Source organism: Typopeltis vanoorti, chromosome 13, assembly GCF_054136105.1.
Source record: "Typopeltis vanoorti isolate ZY-2024b chromosome 13, IOZ_Tvanoo_1.0, whole genome shotgun sequence".
In the NCBI taxonomy this organism is placed as follows: domain Eukaryota; kingdom Metazoa; phylum Arthropoda; class Arachnida; order Uropygi; family Thelyphonidae; genus Typopeltis; species Typopeltis vanoorti.
Window position 1 is genome coordinate 86,923,673 of NC_143561.1, and position 19,470 is coordinate 86,943,142.

The window sequence follows — 19,470 nt, forward strand, 5'->3', positions numbered from 1 at the left end:
AAACAATAATGAAAACACGTTTTCATTTCTCAACTCATTTTAAGTGTTTATTTCTCCAAATTTCAAAACCAAAAAATTAAAATATATATTACTTTCTAATGATTCTAAAAGGGAATTCCTGATAGGTACTAAACTATTTGCCAGTGTCCCCCTCATCAATATTAAACTTGCAATATAAAGGTGCTACCATATCTATAATTCTTGGTGCTGTACGATTATTCCCTAATGATTAAACTAGCTCAGAGGCTCAACTTTTCTCAGACGTTGCAGGATATTTCATACCTTGAGCTATTTTCTATAATTCTCTCTCACTGCACTTTTCATATAAACCTTGCAGAACTATCTCAAAATGCATGACATTTAGAATATTAATATCTTCTCAAACAGTTAAGCATTCACATAGTAACCTGTAAAATCGATACAATAATGTGGTCAACTCTGAAAAAGCCCCATAACAACGAGATTTTAAAGCAAATTCAGTACATAAAATATTCCTTTTCACATCATGTTGAAGTAGTAGCTATGATATAATAATCCATTACTATACAAAAAAAATCACAATGTAATTAGTAAAAATACTATGTAACACCTCCACATAAACCAATATTCATACTCAACAGTCATCTACTGTCCACTATTGGCATTTTGGTCTGTTAATTACCACATTTTTTGCCTTATAGACATACCACTGTATTGAATGCATCACATTTTTTATGTAAATATATATTTTTTTTAATTTTAATACATGTGATAAATCCGTTTATTTTCGGTGATATTTTTGTTTTTGCACACATGCATAAATCACATCTCTTCATAAATTTAAACCGCCATGATGGAGACCCTGTAAAATTGATATTTCTTTCTGTTGCCAATAATTTGGCAGATATGCAGCAACTCAATCTGCTTTGATCCATTATCCAAGTTTTTAATTCATTTTCAATTTCTGGCCATTTTGCATTAGCTTTTCTGCAGTGATTGTGTTTTTGAGAATATACTTCTATTAACTGCTGCTCTTGTCCAAAGTCTGCACCATTTTTTTCTGTAGCCAGAGGCCCAAAATGTTGCTTTGCTGTCCTACTGCCATACTTCTTTACGCACTCAATCACACTACACTACACTTATACGTATAGCTATGTCTGTGCTTTGTAGAATCCATAGATTATAAACAAAATTTAAATATAATAATGCATTGAAAGTTTATTTTTCACTTGGTTAGAGTATAGTAAATTTAGTTTAATCCTTTATCCAAGTGTGAGCAAACAAAGTTTGCGCCTGAAAGTATCTTCAGGACTGGGTTAAGGTGGTACACACCAGGGCAACTCGTTGCAAAGGTGGAGCAAGCTACCAACACTCCTATCTCAGTATCTCCTATAATGCAAAACACATCTCCTTGCGGATATGTCTAATGTTATGCATTAAGGGAAGGGCCACTACCCAGACTAGTTTCGACCTTTATTGAGGTCTCTTCAGTGGGAGCCAGGCCCAAGTGGAGATATCAGGCAGAAGCATTAGCAGGTCATCTCCACCTATAGGAATTGCCAATTGGTGTGCCACCCTTTTTTAATAATTTACTCTGGATTTAGAGAAAGATGTTGAAAGTTTATTTTTCACTTGGTTAGAGTATAGTAAATTTAGTTTAATCCTTTATCCAAGTGTGAGCAAACAAAGTTTGCGCCTGAAAGTATCTTCAGGACTGGGTTAAGGTGGTACACACCAGGGCAACTCGTTGCAACCAACATAGGAGTGTTGGTAGCTTGCTCCACCTTTGCAACGAGTTGCCCTGGTGTGTACCACCTTAACCCAGTCCTGAAGATACTTTCAGGCGCAAACTTTGTTTGCTCACACTTGGATAAAGGATTAAACTAAATTTACTATACTCTAACCAAGTGAAAAATAAACTTTCAACATCTTTCTCTAAATCCAGAGTAAATTATTAAAAAAGGGTGGCACACCAATTGGCAATTCCTATAGGTGGAGATGACCTGCTAATGCTTCTGCCTGATATCTCCACTTGGGCCTGGCTCCCACTGAAGAGACCTCAATAAAGGTCGAAACTAGTCTGGGTAGTGGCCCTTCCCTTAATGCATAACATTAGACATATCCGCAAGGAGATGTGTTTTGCATTATAGGAGATACTGAGATAGGAGTGTTGGTAGCTTGCTCCACCTTTGCAACGAGTTGGCCTGGTGTGTACCACCTTAACTCAGTCCTGAAGATACTTTCAGGCGCAAACTTTGTTTGCTCACACTTGGATAAAGGATTAAACTAAATTTACTATAATAATGCATTGATTACTAGTTTAAATGCGTGACCATTAATGACAAGCGATAACGCACTGTAATTGCACATACATAAAAATACTTTGGTGTATAAGACTCATCCGAATTTTCATAGATTTCAGGTATAAAAAGGATGTCTTAAGGATGTGAAAAATATGTCTTTTCTGGCTAATTTGCATGTCATAAAAAATCGAAGTAACTGTTAAAAAAAAAAAAAAAAAAAAAACCTCCATGTGAGATTCAACTCTTTAAACTAAAAGGCATATTATCCCATTGTTCTTCTGACTATGCTACAGAAGCACTTGGAAAAAATTATGCGTATGCACACACACACAATAAAACCCTACGTCAAAGCTACCCTGTTCATTTGTGTTTCATTACAGTATTTTTATTTTTTTTTTAGAGAACAGAATAAGCAAAGATGGTATGGTGGGTAGCAGGCTAAATAAATTTATAAGGAATAAGAGAGAAATCAGCCAAAACACCAAACTAGCAGCATGATTACTGAACTTAAAACTGAACACAAGAGTGTTCAGTTTTAAGTTATGGATCTGAGAGTTGGGTTAGAAATAAAGCACTCAATCAAAGACTAGAGACCACAATGAGGGTTCTGAGAAAAATTAGGAAAGTGAACAGATGGCATCAATGGCAGAAGCATTAAAAATGAAGACATAAAGATGTAACTTGACATTGTTAGCATTCAAGAATGTGTAAGAAGAGCTAAACTAAGGCAGCATGATCACTTAAACAGAATGGGAGATGAAAAGATAAACAAATAAAAATAATAAACAGGTATTTGATACCAAGATGGCAGGAAAGAGACCAAGAGGAAGACCAAGGTCTGGGTTTGATTCAGGCTGAAGTGCTTTAGAAGCAAAAATTTGAAATATGACAATATTAGAGTGAAGAAAAGTAATTTGGAAGAAAATTGTAGATAGGAGATTAATGATAATATCAATGATATTATTATTATTATTATACACAAGCTGATATCATATTATATTATACACATGATATTATTATTATACACAAGCTGGATTCAGGCCAAATAGAGGCTGTCAGGATCAGATCTTCACTTTACGACAAATAGTCGAGAAAGCATGGGAATATAACAAAGATCTGTATTTAAGTTTTGTCGATTTGGAAAAGGCATATGACAAGGTGCCAAGAGAGAAGCTATTAAATATGCTGCAGTTATATGGTGTCAGTGGGGCATTATATCAAGCAATACTTGGTCTTTATTTGAGTTGTAGGTCAGCAGATAGAATTGAAGGAAGTACAGGAAGGTGGTTTAATGTTAAATCTGGTGTGAGACAAGGATGTACATTATCCCCTCTGTTATTCATTATCTATATGGATCACATTATGAAGGAAAATGGTATTAAACATGATATCAAAATTGGAGATGTTAATGTCAGCTCTTTGCTTTATGCGGATGATGTTATACTTCTAAATAAATCCGCTATAAGTCTGCAAGATTCTCTGACTAAATTGAATAGCTGTTGTAATAGATATGGTATGAAGGTCAGCAATAAAAAGACAAAGACAATGAAAATAGGCAGAATCGTTGAAAATGTCAACTGTGTTGTGAATGGAGAACCTGTGGAACAAGTAAAACATTTCAGCTATTTAGCCACGATTTTTACTGAAGATGGTAAATTAAATATAGAAATAGACAACAGAATCAGCAAAGCTGGTATGGTGGGAAGTCAATTGAATAAATTCATATGGAATAAGAGAGAAATTAGTCGGAACACTAAATTAGCTGAATACAAGACAGTTTTCTTGTGTAGAGGCTTAAGTGCTGTGAAGACATTATGTTGGAGGTTTAATGGATTTTTTATAACACTCAAAAAGAATTAAAATAGAATTTAATACTTCCTATATTTCGTCCTAGTCACTAGGACATCTACGGGGATTACAAAGACAATTAATGTAACATGCACACAAAAACTTACAATACTAAGTCCAACCACATGGGTGACAATAAAGTCCTATCTAGGTGGAGTGCCCTCTAAAGGCAGTAGTAGGTGGCCTGGAATGTAAAGTGGGACCTCTGGTGATGACTGTTTCCCAAATCTTCGGAAGCTTAATGCAACCGTATTTGTTAAGATTTGGTTGGTTTCTGAGAGCTGCTGCTGCTTCTAAGAAAAGTCTCTCTTTCTTGAATTTGCTGTGGTGGATCTGTTATTCGTTATTCATTATCTATATGGATCACATTATGAAGGAATGTGGTATTAAACCTGATATCAAAATTGGAGATGTTAATGTCAGCTGTTTGCTTTATGCGGATGATGTTATACTTCTAAATAAATCCTCTACAAGTCTGCAAGATTCTCTGACTAAATTGAATAGCTGTTGTAATAGATATGGTATGAAGGTCAGCAATAAAAAGACAAAGACAATGAAAATAGGCAGAATCATTGAAAATGTCAACTGTGTTGTGAATGGAGAACCTGTGGAACAAGTAAAACATTTCAGCTACTTAGGCACAATTTTTACTGAAGATGGTAAACTAAATATAGAAATAGACAACAGAATCAGCAAAGCTGGTATCGTGGGAAGTCAATTGAATAAATTCATATGGAATAAGAAAGAAATTAGTCGGAACACTAAATTAGCTGTATACAAGACTGTGTTCAAACCAATTTTAACTTATGGATCTGAGAGCTGGGTCAGAAGTAAAACACTTGACCAAAGACTAGAGACCGCAGATATGAGAGTTCTGAGAAAGATTGGAGGCGTGAACAGATGGCATCAATGGCAATATCATATTAAAAATGAGGATATTAGGAAAGAACTTGACATTGTCAGCATCCAGGAATGCGTTAGCAGAGCTAATCTCAGATGGTATGGTCACTTAAATAGAATGGGAGAGGAAAGATTAGCAAAACAAGTGTTCTCTGCCAGGTTGGCAGGAAAACGACCCAGAGGAAGACCAAGATATAGGTGGATTGATACGGTACAAAGTGCCTTAGACGATAGAAATATAAGATCTGATAATGTTGGAGTCTTGACAAGTAACAGACTGATTTGGAGGAAAATTGTAGACAGGAATTTAGTAATGATGTAATTTTTTTTTCATGTAGTACTATCATATCCTGTACACCCCTTGAGGGTACATGGCAGGAATTTGATGATGATGAAGATGAGTATTCAGGTTTTCTACTTGCTTAATTTGAAAGTCATATTGAGATGGGTAAACATTCTATGCTAAATAGTCTCACATTAATGGATCCATAGTAAGCTGTTATTTATTCATCCCTGTTCACTGATAGTGCTAAAGTTATTCTTGAATAAACCTGAATCTTGAAAGTTTTCTAAAAAAGTTAAAATTTTCTTAAAATTTTTTTATAAATTATTCTTTTATAAATATAATTTTTTTTTAATTTCCTGCAAACCTCACTTGAGAAATCTCACTATAAAAGTAGCAGTTTTAGGCATATTACAAATGAACATCCTTAGCAAACAGTAATCAAAACTTACCCTTTTCTTGATAAATTTCAATGCCCGTTTATCCTTTGAAACCCTAAGTAATTCCATTGCTCTCTTTTCATATGGTGCAAATCCACAAACTTCCCTTACGATGTCTCTGATGAAACGGGCATGTTTGGTAAGAGCCTACGAGAAATAGCAAATGGTAAAAAAAAATAAATAAATAAATAATAAAAAAAAGAAGAAGATCTATATCTAGAAAGAAATACATCTGATTGAGGTACATCTCAATTTTTGCAATTTAGAAAGAAGTCAACTTCAGAACTGTTTTCCTATGTTCTCCAAAAAAACAATCTCCTCCAGAAAGAGATCCTGGTGTTTATAAGATTATGTGTCTTATAAACACCATGTATGCCTTGCTGACATTTTCATGTCAGCAAGGCATACATTAGTCAAACCAAAATGTTTTGAAATTCATAAAAAAAAAAACTACAGTGATACTGAATGCAACAGGAAAGGTAAGACTAGGCCCATTTCTCACACTTTTACAGAAAACAATGAAATGGGTTGGTCAATTTCCTTAACACCATATGTAGAAGACAGACATCGTATAAAGCACCTTCAAAGAATGTCTTGAAGTGAAATGGTACCAAAGCACCTTGAATAGGAACCAGCAACTTATCTGCTATCTGAAATCTTAGATGTCTGTATAGCACAGGGATGGGGAACCTTTTTAGTATCAAGGGCGAAGATTGCAAATTTAAAAACTTCCGCAGGCGACTGACAAATTTTTACTCTTACATTTAGTGTATGTAGTGTGCAATATATATCTCAATAAGTAAATGTGCAACATTCTCATCTGATATGGTATCTTTTAATTACAATTGTGTAGACATATTTATAACAATCAAGCAAAGGCTATATTTAATTATTTAAATCAGAGAAAGTCTGAACTTTGCCCGCGAGAAATGCTCCTGATTTCTTTTTATTTTAATGGCTGGTCTCGATTTGATGGTTTCCAGACGTATGACAATCATATTTTATGTAATATAGTTTTTTTTGATTTTGTATATTTAATTATTTAAATTTAAATAAATTTAATTATAGTAAATTTAAATTATCATAAAATTTTATTTACATGAACATACGAGTACATCAGCAAAAGGGCGAATTGAAAGAAACTCGCAGGCGAGGGGTTCCCCACCCCTGGTATAGCATATCAGATCTTCACATTATGCTGGTAAGCATCTGATAGTTATTTGCAACAATGAACAGCCTTATAACTTCATACACTAAGTGGTTTTCGTGGGTAATTCAAGCTATCATCATAAAATTCCAAAAACATACTCTCCTATGATGCTACAATTATTCTCCAAATTAGTTAGGCCGGAATCCAATATTGTCAGATCTAATACTCTAGTCTTATAAGGACTTCTAACCTCAATCTGCCTAGATCTTGTCCTTCTCTAGAACATCTTCCTGCTGTTAATAATACCAAACAGTTTTACTAACCTTTCCTCTCCCCATTCTGCTGAAGTGACCATATTGTAAAAATCTTACATAATTGTAATTTACTTATTTTCATTTTTTACAGTGTTATATACAGTGAGTGAAAATTTCATAAACAGAAATAAGTTTTATTATATGTTAAAGTAATCTTTAACAACACACAAATCAAAAGAAGAGATGAAATGTGCGGAAGTCTTCAGAGGAGCAGACCTCTATAAACAACCCAGCAGGGCTCAGCTGGCTATGTCTGTCAGTACCTGGCCTCTACCTAGGGTTACAAGGAAAATTAAAGGATTTAATCCTCTGACAAGGGGAAGCAGTTTTGTCAGTACTGACACAAGGTTGAAGTCTCATGATGACAGTAAAGCTTGTGATTAGAAAATTGCAGATGACAATACAGTTTATTGTGTATGTATGTAATACTGCAGAGCAGAAAGCAAAAAGTCAGCTACTGGAACAAATCCTAAAACACACCCCAACTCAACATCACCAGAGTTCAAGATCAGTACTATCAACATAGGAAGCCTGAATGGCAAAGAAATGGAGCTAGCTGAGGACCAGGATAAGTACCAGATCGACATAATAGGGGTGGCTGAAATAAAAAAAGGCAAAAACTGGCGAGATCTTTCTGAGCAATAAATACAAAATTTTAAATTCAGGCAATGACAACTAAATATGAGGCTAATCTTCTTGAATGACAGACCATAACAAGTAGTGATGTGGGTAAATATTAGAATGGAGAACTGGACAATGAGACTTATTTGTGCCTATGGTTCCACAGAAGGTTCTACTAAGGTAGAAGTAGAGGAATTTTTCAGAAAGCAATTTAAAGCAGACATACAAAAATATTTTGGGAAAATTTGAAGAAAAGAGCAAAGCTACTAATAATGGCAAATACCTGTTGGATTTCTGCTCAGGACATGGACTGGTTATTACTAACACAATTTTCCATCATAAAAATCTCAGGGAATCTTGCCTGAGATTTTAGTCAGAGAATCTTGCTACAAGTTGCAAGATTCCCTGACTAAATTGAATAATTGTTGTAATAGTTATGGTATGAAGGTCAGCAAAAACATACTCTTTGTGGAAAATAGGCAGAATCATTGAAAATATCAAGTGCATTGTGAATGGAGAACCTATAGAACAAGTAAAACAATTCTGCTACTTAGGCACAATTTTTAGTGAAGATGGTAAATTAAATATGGAAATAGACAACAGAATCAACAGAGATGGTGTGGTAGGAAGTCAACTGAATAAATTTATATGGAATAAGAGAGAAATTAGTCAAAACACTAAACTAGCTATATACAAGACAACATTCAAACCAATTTTAACTTATGGATCTGAGAGCTGGGTCTAACATTTGACCAAAGACTAGAGACCACAGATGAGTTCTGAGAAAGATTAGGGGCATTAACATATCTCATGTGGCAATATCATATTAAAAAGAATGAATAAGAAAAGGAATGAAGATATTTAAAAAAAAAATAAAAACAAAATTAGAATATGTAAACTGAATGGCCAATACTCTGAATCCTAAACAATTAATAAAATGTTAACCTCTTGAAAAGAAAATTGTAGGTAGACCTCAAAAGAGGCTATTAGATTAAAAGGACCAGTACAGATTACAATGCCTACAGCCATATTTAGTTATGACAGTTTGTTGATTTCAAAAAGTTATGAACTCTCATATCTGTGGTCTCCAGTCTTTCATCAAGTGTTTCATTTCTACCAAGCTCTCAAAAGTCAATAAGTTAAAATAAGTTTGAACTGTGTTGTATAGCTAGTTTAGTATTTTGACTAATTTCTTTCTTATTCCATATAAACTTATTCAACTGACTTCCTCCCATACCAGCTTTACTAATTCTATTGTCTATTTCCATATATCATTTGCCATCTTCACTCAAAATTGTGCCTAAATAGCTGAAATGTTTTACTTGTTCCATAAGTTCGCTTTTCAGGATACAGTTGATGTTTTCAATGTGACCATTTTCAATATCTTTGTATTGTGTTGTTGGAAGTTTTTTCCACTTGGTTATACTATAAATTAAAGATACCAAGAACCTTTTGGCAACTCGTATATAAAAATGATTTCTGCATTACTCCAGGCTTGGTATAACCTCTGGACCTGACTCCAGACCCAGGACATGGATTAACACAATGTTCCAACATAAAAATTTGCATAAATTCACATGGAGAGAAGAAGGAATAAGAAAAGTCTCATTGACTATATTATTGTTGATAGTGATGTTTTCTCCCTGGTGCAGGACACTAGTGTACAGAGGATTTGAAATTGGAAGTGACCACCATTTAGTCTTGAGCAGAATAAAATTGAATTTCATATTGAAAAGAAGAAAATGTAAGAAAGTTTTAAAGCAAATAAAAGTTGAGCAGCTCTCAGATGTGAACTGTAGACTAAAATACACAAACATTATTCAAGAAAAAAATGAAAGAGTTTGAGAACAGGAACCAAACCTTGGAGATTCAGTGGCAAGCTCTCTGAAGAAAACATTGATTGATTCAGCCAGAGGCATGTGGTGAGGCCTGCAAGGATAAAAAAAATCACGACTCCATGGTGGACACAAGTTAAAGGTGCAGTGAAGGAAAAAAGATATCCTTGATGTATGGAGTAATACTTCAAAAAATTGCTAAATGAAACAATCTGTGACAGTACTGATAAAAAAAAAAAAAAAACACTGACCCGGCATGCAATCAAGAATACATATCCATACTTGTGATCAGTGGTGAGCTATAAGGGGGCTCGTGCAAGTCCTTTGTTAAATTTTTCTCAAATTTGCAAGCCCCCTGTTCTTCTTGTTTACTTTTTTATTTTTTCGAAAAAAAAAAAAAAAATTTTTTTTTTAAACATATTAAGCGGAAAACTCATATGGTAACCTAACAAAAATTAGTCTATTCGGCAGCGTATACATTATTTGGAATTATTGTTTCAACTCCTATATAACGAATGCGCCCAAGTTTGAAAATAAAATAAGGGCATGCGCTATCTTTACCCTTCTCCCTTCTAGTAGCCAATCAATGTTTTATAAAAGATTATAAAAGTTTTCATTCTTATTACATTTTGATGGTTAAAAAATGTTTTTCTTATGTTAGATAAATTAACACAGTTAACTGTGTACAAATATTTCATGTTTAGATCATGAAATATTTGTTCAAAAATGATAGCCTTTAGAGGTTGATTGTCCTCTCATACTTTTTGATTGTACACAAGCTGTATTAATAAAAGTTTTTGTATGAAATACAGCTTGTTTTTTTTTTGCTTGACGATGCAAGCCCTTTGTTAAAATTTCCATAGCTCACCACTGCTTGTGATCCATAATGAACAGTGGATAAAATTATAATATATAGACATGTTTACACAAGAATATTATATTTTAATTTACCAAATATTTCAGTCTGAAAATAACGAACTATCTTCAGTGGCTACATAGGAACAGTTTTTAAACAAGGTGGAATACCAACAATTGATCATTCAAAAGTAGAACTAAGCCACGTGATGTTATATCGCTAAGTATTAAAGAGAGGAAAACATTTTTTAATCTGAGTAATGATTAAATTAAAGATATTAATTCACAAATTCATATAATAATCTTAATTTATAAATATCATTAGACTAATGTAAGAATTAAAGTCTTAATTAAAAAAAAAAAAAAAAAAAAAAAATATATATATATATATATATATATATATATATATATATTAATGTGTTATCCTGATTAAACTTTCCCATATTTTTGATAAAGATATACAGTCATTTCGATTCAAGTTAGGGCACTGAAGTAAGGCCTCAGCACTTTCTTTAAATAAGTGTTCAAATTTATAGCAACATCTGTGTAGGAGGCGTGTCTTTGACCAGAGGATGTTGTAACTTGTCTCTATTCCGTGCTGAGCCAATCCAGACTTATCGGATTTGTTGTGCTGAATGTATGATTAGTGTTCCTGAATTCGATTTTCTATAGAGCGTCCTGCTTGTCCAAGGTAGGACAGATTACAGTTACAAGGAACTTGATGCACACCAGGCAGAGACATAGTTGAGCGTTTATCTTTAGAAGAGGGGCAACTAGGTGGATAGTTTGTTAATAGGTATATAGGTATGACATTATAATCTTAATATCATAAGTTTCTCTAAAGAATCAAAGTGGATAAAATGCACATCTCTGTACCTCCTTCAATATATATAAAAATATGACTTCTGCATTACTTCAACCTTGGCATCGCCTCTGGGTCTGGCTCCCACTGATGAGACCTCAATAAAGGTCAAAACCGGTCTGGGTAGTGACCCTTCATATAATGCACTGCTTTATACATGTTTTCAGGGAGATATACTTGCATTATGGGATACCAAGGCAAGTTATGTGAAGTCATACCATATTTACCATGAGATGCCCCAGTCATGAAAAAATACTTCAGGCACAAACTTTGTTTGCTCACACTTGGATAAAGGGTTAAACCAAGTATATAATGTCTTGGTATCTTTAATTCTTTGTATTGTGATTTTCATACCAAATTTATTACAACAGTTATTCAAGTTAATTAGGAAATCTTGCAGAAGTATAACATTGTTAATAATTGGAGGATTTTTATATTGAGGAGATTATTCATAGATATTATCATAATATTATTAATCCTACCATACAGATGAGCTCTGTTTCTAACAATTATTTTTTTTATTCCGAGTGTACCTATATATTTTTATATGCACAAGGGTTCACTCCAATTGGTGCAATGATCTTAACTCTTTCTTTCAGAATCCAAATAATCACTGACTCAAGACTAAAATACAAAATAAACACATTTAATAAAACAAAAACAATATATATACACTTCAAACAACTTTACATAACTAACTACAAATTAATTGGATCCAAGGCCTTTTTAAATAAACTTACACTTAAAACTAGATTAAACACTTTGTTTGCACAATCACAAAATGTTCATAGCCAGTTTCTTTCTCTGTCAAGGCCCTTTTCCGAAGATATATGACTCTATTCTTCATTTTTACAGGATCCTTTCTCATCACTTATGTAGCACACATTAATTCGTCCGAACTTAATTCTGTCTCTTTTCTTCAGTAGAAATAATAGTCAGATCCGGCGTCCTTAATACAGATGAAACTTCCTAATCAGAGTTTTCGCGAACATTCCTTTAGAATAAATAGCAAATTCTTCTTTTATTCACTAAATGCTTATTGACTGACAGTCTTACTCTTCCAATTAAAAAAACTCACAGTTCTACGATTCCCTTTTCGGAATCTACTATAAATCTTTCAATTAGTGTTTCCTCCAATATTCCGTTTAAAACGCATATAGCAATATTTTCTTTTATTTATCCACATTAAAACTTAATAGTTCCACGATTCCTTTTTCGGAATATACTATCAATTTTCCTTCGACTGTCACATAAAAAACTTAAGTTCTCCGAACCTAAATGTCTGCCGGCCTGTGTTCTAAATTCTTTCGGAACGCTCTCTTGTTTACAGGCGTTACTCAGATACCGAACGCTTTCCTTGTCAGCTGTCAATCACACACATCAAACCTCTCGGCGAGCATGCGCACTCCGTGGCAAGCGAGAAACTAAGTACTGTATAATGGTTGACACGTTGTCTCCGTTAGCGACAACAGAATGTCCTCATAAAACACAAAACTTAATATTTCAAACCATAATAAATTTGTTTAAAGTAACACAACTAATCAAATCCGGTAAGTACATTAAATTTTTAACTGCTTTACATATCACTTTTAACAAAACAGTTTCCATAACGGGCACATGGCAAGTGCCGACAATGCGTGTTATGAAAACAAAACTAATAAACATACAACATAAACAATTCGTAAAAATATTCAGAATTTTAATTATGATTATTTTTACATCATCTATGTAAAGTAAAGAGCTAAGATTAACATCACTAATTTTGACATCAGATTTAATACCATTTTCGTTTATAATGTGATCCATACAGATAATAACAGTGGATAAAATGCACATCCTTGTCACACATCTGATTTAACATCAAATCATTTCTCTGTACCTTCTTCAATTCTAACTGCTGACTTACAGCTTAAATAGAGACTATTGCTCGATATAATGTCCCATTTACATCATATAATTAGTATATTGAACGGCTTTCCTCTTTGCACATGTCCTTTCCAGATCTATGAAACTTAAAATACAATCTTTGTTACATTTTCAAGATTTCTCAACTATTAGATGGAAAGAGGGAAGATTCCAAATCACAGGAACAGAGATGCAAATACCTGAAAACTGGATCTTAAAAAAACCCTTGATTGGGAAGCAATTTTTATTTTCAAGCATCATGTGGAGAAATAGTTATTTAAGATAACTATTTCTCCACATGATACTGACAACTCAGCTAAACATATCCTGGAAACAAAGTAAAACTTAAAGCCAGATTTCTTAGACAGAAACAGCAGCAAGATTTAAACAGCCAACCACAAGCCGGTGATAACAGAAGCAATCAACTATATACAAGAGAGAATAGTAGCAACCATCCAGAAATAAATAACAGGAGCAACCAACTGCCTTCAATGAAGTCATGTGATTAACCTTTCAAGCCATATCTTGAACAATGATCAACTCTTGCTACTTAGTAAAAGGCTAAACTACGGTGGCACCAAGACAATTAACAAAATCTTCTTCACTTTCAGATTAGGCATTTGCCTGTTCCTGTTTCACTGCTCTTTCCATCTTACAGCTGGTCTTCCTCTCTCTCTTTGTTGTATATTTATTCACCTCTTTTGGTAGCCAATATCTTTCTATCCTAAATAGATGCTCTTCCCATTTTTCTCTATATAGATAACCACAGTTAACAAAATTGGATTTTATATACTGCACTGAAAAAAAGCATAAGATTTCTCCAAACTACCATTAGAAACTTCTAACATTTTAAATACTAAAGCAATAACTAACAACTTCACCAAAACTGAATTAGCAGCTGGAAATCTTTAAAAAGCAAGTCTTAATTACTAGAGGTGATAAAGTCAGTGTTATGGTTATTTTAAACCAAACACTTACCTTAAAAAAAAAAATAAATAAACCAATAGTCTCAGAGAACAACACCTTTCAACTTGTAAAACATAGCCTAGCCAATCAGATTAAAAAAGAAAACAGTAGAATTACTTAGATACTTCCTGACCTGCAGAAACAGTTAAACTACTTCCACTTTATGTTCATTTCCCAAGAATTCATTCCTAAGATCCATAAGCAGAACATACTTCTTTAGCCAATAGTTGAAGGCATCAACAGCCCAAGTTATCATCCAGCCAAGAAACTAACGTCAACACTCAAGGAGTTGATCATTCCTCCCCCTCCAATATTTAAAAAAAAAAAATTCTTCACAAAATTAAAAACATCACCTAGAAGCAACAACAGCACAATCACAACCCGGTAGGCCACAAAGAGTAGGACTGCTTAGTGCTGAAGCACATGGCGCGCACACACACACACACACACACACACACACACACACACACACACACACAAAAAACCACCTGTCATCATTGAAACACTTGCTACTGAGTTTTGAAATGCCTCTGCAAGCAATGCCAGCAAAATAACTGTTCATTAGGAGTTGAAGAACATGAGTTTCCATGGTTGTGCAGCTGCACACAAGCCTAACACTGGCAAGGACAATGCCAAGTGCCGGGTGTAAAGCTCGTTGCCACTAGAGCAGTGGAAACACATTCTTTGAAGTGATGAATCATGCTTAACCATTTGGCAGCCCAACAGATGAGTGTGGTGCAATGGATGCTAAGAGAACACTAGTTGCCCAAATGTGGTGTCTCAACTGTGAAGCTTGGTGGAAGAAACATGGTCTGGGGAAAGTCTCCTAGTTCCAGTGACGGGAAATTAATTATGTAGCCTATAATGAAATTCTAGACAACTCTGTGCTTTGACTTTCATCATCCGCAAAGGATTGTGAATGGTTTAATGAGATGGGATTGAAGAACTTGACTGGCATGCAGAACCCTGATCTCAACTCCACTGAACACCTGTGGGATGAAATGAAACAAACTGCAATCCAAACCAAATACCTGACATCAGTGAGTGGCAGACCTCATTAATGTATTTCTGGAAGAATGAAAAGGAATTATGGCAACAACATACCAAAATCTAGTGAAAAGCCTACCCAGAAGATTGAAAGCTGTTAAAAGCAGCAAGGGTTGCACTAACTCCACATTAATAATGCTTTTCATATTAGTGAGAGATGGGATGAACAGACATTCAGATATTTTGATCAGATAGTATAGTGTGCATGTGTATATGTATGCACACACACACATACACACCACTGAACCTGCACACAATAACTAAAACACAACAGTGCCATGGGTGTAGAAATTGGTTAAGTACAAAAAAGGAATCCATCATCAAGTTAGTGAAGCAGCATGATATGAGATGGAGGTCAATATATTTAGTTGGGTGTTGCTATAAGCTGTAGAACATGGAGGATGAAAACAAAGAAATGGGCAAAATTAGCGAGCAAAATGATCATTATGGGAATTTTAATTTAAGTAATATGAGTGAAATGAAGAGACAGCATAAAGAAATAAGGAAGGATAACTATCTTAGTTATCCCTTAAGGACTTTTATATGTAATAGAAAGTAAGTCTAGATTTGATCATATCAAATGTGATTACCTAGGTTGTCACTAATCATATGAGAACTTCTGTGAAGAAGAGATATATGTCAAAGTACAGGGCCAGTGATTATGAACTAGGAGAAGAAAGAGAAGTTGAATAGCAAGGAAGCAGATGCTGCTTGGGCATTGATCAAGTGCTATTTAACAGCAACAATGTCTGAGTGAGGCTAATCTCCTTGAATGGCAGGCAGTCTCAAGTAGACTGATGTGAGCAAATATCAGAATGGGGAATTGGACAATGAGACTTATTTATGCCTATTGTCCCACAGAAGGTTCTAATAAGGTAGAAGTGGAGGAATTTTTTGATGCTTTAGAGAAAGCATCTGACACAATGAAAAAGGAAAAGTTGGTCCTTGTTGAGGATCTAAATAACAGAGTAGGAAATGATTGTCAGACATAGAAAAATATTTTGGGAAAATTTGGAGAAAAGAGCAAAGCTAATAATAATGGGAAATACCTGTTGGATTTCTTCTCAGGACATGGACTGGTTATTACTAACACCATGTTCACACATAAAAATGTGCACAAATTCACATGGAGAGAAGAAGCAAGGAATAAGAAAAGTCTCATTCGCTATGTTATTGTTGATAGTGATGTTTTCTCCCTGGAGCAGGACACCAGAGTGTACAGAGGATTTGAAATTGGAAGTGATCACTATTTAGTCTTGAGCAGTCTGCACGGTTAGTCTAGTGGCTTGGCGCTTCGCAACCATATGCCTGGGAAAGGAGTGTACTGGATTCAATTCCCGTCGGCGACGTGAAAAGCTTAAGGATCTTCCTCAGCCATAGCCAAGTTAGCCAGTCTTGGGCATGGACAGCAGGATTTTATCCCCCAGTTTATCTGGGTTTTTCATCCCGCAAGCAGGCAAACCAGCCACGTGAACACACGGATCTACAGCCATAAATACTTAACCCCAAATGAGGGGGCACAACTCGCCCCACTAGGGACGAGGGAGAAAAGAGAGGAAACTCCATATGAATAAATAAATAAAGTCTTGAGTAGGATAAAACTGAATTTCATATTGAAAAGAATAACATGTAAGAAAGTTTTAAAGCGAATAAAAGTTGACCAGCTCTCAGATACGAACCATAGACTAAAATACACGAAGATTATTGAAGAAAAAATAAAAAAGTTTGAGAACAGGAACCAAACTTTGCAGATTCAGTGGGAAGCCTTGAAGAAAATGCTGATTGATTCAGCCAGAGAGGCATGTGGTGAGGTTGTCTGCAAGGATAGAAAAATCAGGACTCCATGGTGGACACAGGAAGTTAAAGAGGCAGTGAAGGAAAAGAAGAAATCATATCAAAAGTTCCTGGCAAATAAGTCAGCTTTTGCTCTTAGAGAATACAGAGACAAATGTAAGAAAGATAAACACTGTGTAAAACTAGCTAAACAAAAGTCATGGGAGAACTTTGGCAAGAACATAGAAAATAAATATCAAGAAGGTGGTAAGATATTCTTGAGTTGTTGAAGAAGCTTAGAAATGGAGGAAAGGGTGCAGTAAAAGTAGTTAGAGATGATAAAGGTGACATGAAAAGAGGAGAAAAACATATCCTTGAAGTATGGATACTTCAAATTACTTATAATTACTTCGAAAAATTGCTAAATGAAACAAGCAGTGATAGCACAGTGATAAAAAACACTCAACAGGCATACAGTCAGGAATACATATCCTTACTTGAAGTAGAAAAAGCCATCAAAGGCTTGAAATGTGGAAAGGCAGCAGGAGTAGATGACATCCGACCAGAAATGCTGAAGTATGGTGGTATAAGTCTTACAGTGGCTGCATTGCATAGTTCAGAAAGCCTGGACAGAAGGACAAATTCCCGATGATTGGAGTAGAGCTCTCACAGTACCCATATATAAAAAGGGAAATAAAACTGAATGTGAGGATTACAGAGGTATTTCCCTACTGAGTGTTCCTGGCAAGATCTATGCAAGCATATTTGAGAAACGGTTGAGAAGAATTGGGGAAGAAAAGCTTGGTGAAGAACAAGATGGATTCAGGCCAAATAGAGGCTGTCAGGATCAGATCTTCACTTTACGAGAAATAGTTGAGAAAGCATGGGAATATAACAAGGATCTGTATTTAAGTTTTGTCGATTTGGAAAAGGCACATGACAAGGTGCCAAGAGAGAAGCTATTCAATACGCTACAGTTATATTGTGTCAATGGGGCATTATATCAAGCAATACTTAGTCAGCAGTTAGAATTGAAGTACAGGAAGATGGTTTAATGTTAAATCTGGTGTGAGGCAAGGATGTACATTATCCCCTCTGTTATTCATTATCTATATGGATCACATTATGAAGGAAAGTGGTATTCAACATGATATCAAAATTGGAGATGTTAATGTCAGCCCTTTGCTTTATGGAGACGATGTTATACTTCTAAATAAATCCGCTATAATTGTGCAAGATTCCCTGACTAAATTGAATAACTGTTGTAATAGATATGGTATGAAGGTCAGCAATAAAAAGACAAAGACAATGAAAATAGGTAGAATCGTTGAAAATGTCAACTGTGTTGTGAACGGAGAACCTGTGGAACAAGTAAAACATTTCAGCTACTTAGGCAACGATTTTTACTGAAGATGGTAAATTAAATATGGAAATAGACAACAACATCAAACAAAGCTGGTATGGGGAAGTCAACTGAATATTTATATGGAATAAGAGAGAAATTGAAATTGGTCAGAACACTAAATTAGCTGTATACTTCAAACAAGTTTTAACTTATGGATCCGAGAGCTGGGTCAGAAGTAAAACACTTGACCAAAGACTAGAGACTGCAGATATGAGAGTCCTGAGAAAGATTAGAGGCGTGAACAGATGGCATCAATGGCAATATCATATTAAAAACGAGGATATTAGGAAAGAACTTCACATTGTTAGCATCCAGGAATGCATTAACAGAGCTAATCTCAGGTGGTATGGTCACTTAAACAGAATGGGCGAGGAAAGATTAGTCAAAACAAGTGTTCTCTGCCGGGTTGGCAGGAAAACGACCCAGAGGAAGACCAAGATATAGGTGGATTGATATGGTACAAAGTGCCTTAGACGATATAAATATATGATTAAGTTGAGGGGATAATAAATCCCTCATTATTTTAAAGCTGGATACGAAACTCGGAGATCGAAATCAAAGAGTTTCATGCCAAAGAACTATCAGCGAGTCCGAGTGTAAGTCAACACCTGGGTAGTACAACTCGGAGCAAAGGTGGAGCAACATCCGTCACTATCCTTAATATTTTCTCAGATTGTAAAACTCAGCTCCTAGGAGATTTATTACAGTAAAACAGTAATGAATAAGGCTAAAGAAAATAGAACTAAAATGGATGAATGAAGGGCTTAAGCATGAAACCTTGAAGAAAGCACTGTGGAGGCAACACAAGATGAATGTTGATAATAATCAGATGCCTGAAGAGTGCGAAAACAGGCCAGAAAGGTGACTCAGTAAAGACAGAAATAAAAAAAATCAAACAAAAAAAATATTCTAGCGAGTTCTTTAGATATGTGACAAGTAGAAGAAAGAATGACGACTATGAGAAGTGTTAGTTGATAATGGTAA

General features: G+C 34.8%; 1 protein-coding gene across 2 annotated transcripts in view; it reads right to left on the minus strand.

The window, feature by feature from the left end:
- The window catches only part of LOC150100336 (large ribosomal subunit protein eL36-like), a 45,068-nt gene that overhangs the window by 665 nt on the left and 24,933 nt on the right, over window positions 1-19,470 (minus strand). For both annotated transcript variants that reach the window (XM_090402682.1, XM_090402681.1), the window contains exon 3: window positions 5,766-5,900. In XM_090402682.1, coding sequence (XP_090258808.1) covers window positions 5,766-5,900 — 135 coding nt within the window. The remainder of the gene's footprint in view (window positions 1-5,765; window positions 5,901-19,470) is intronic.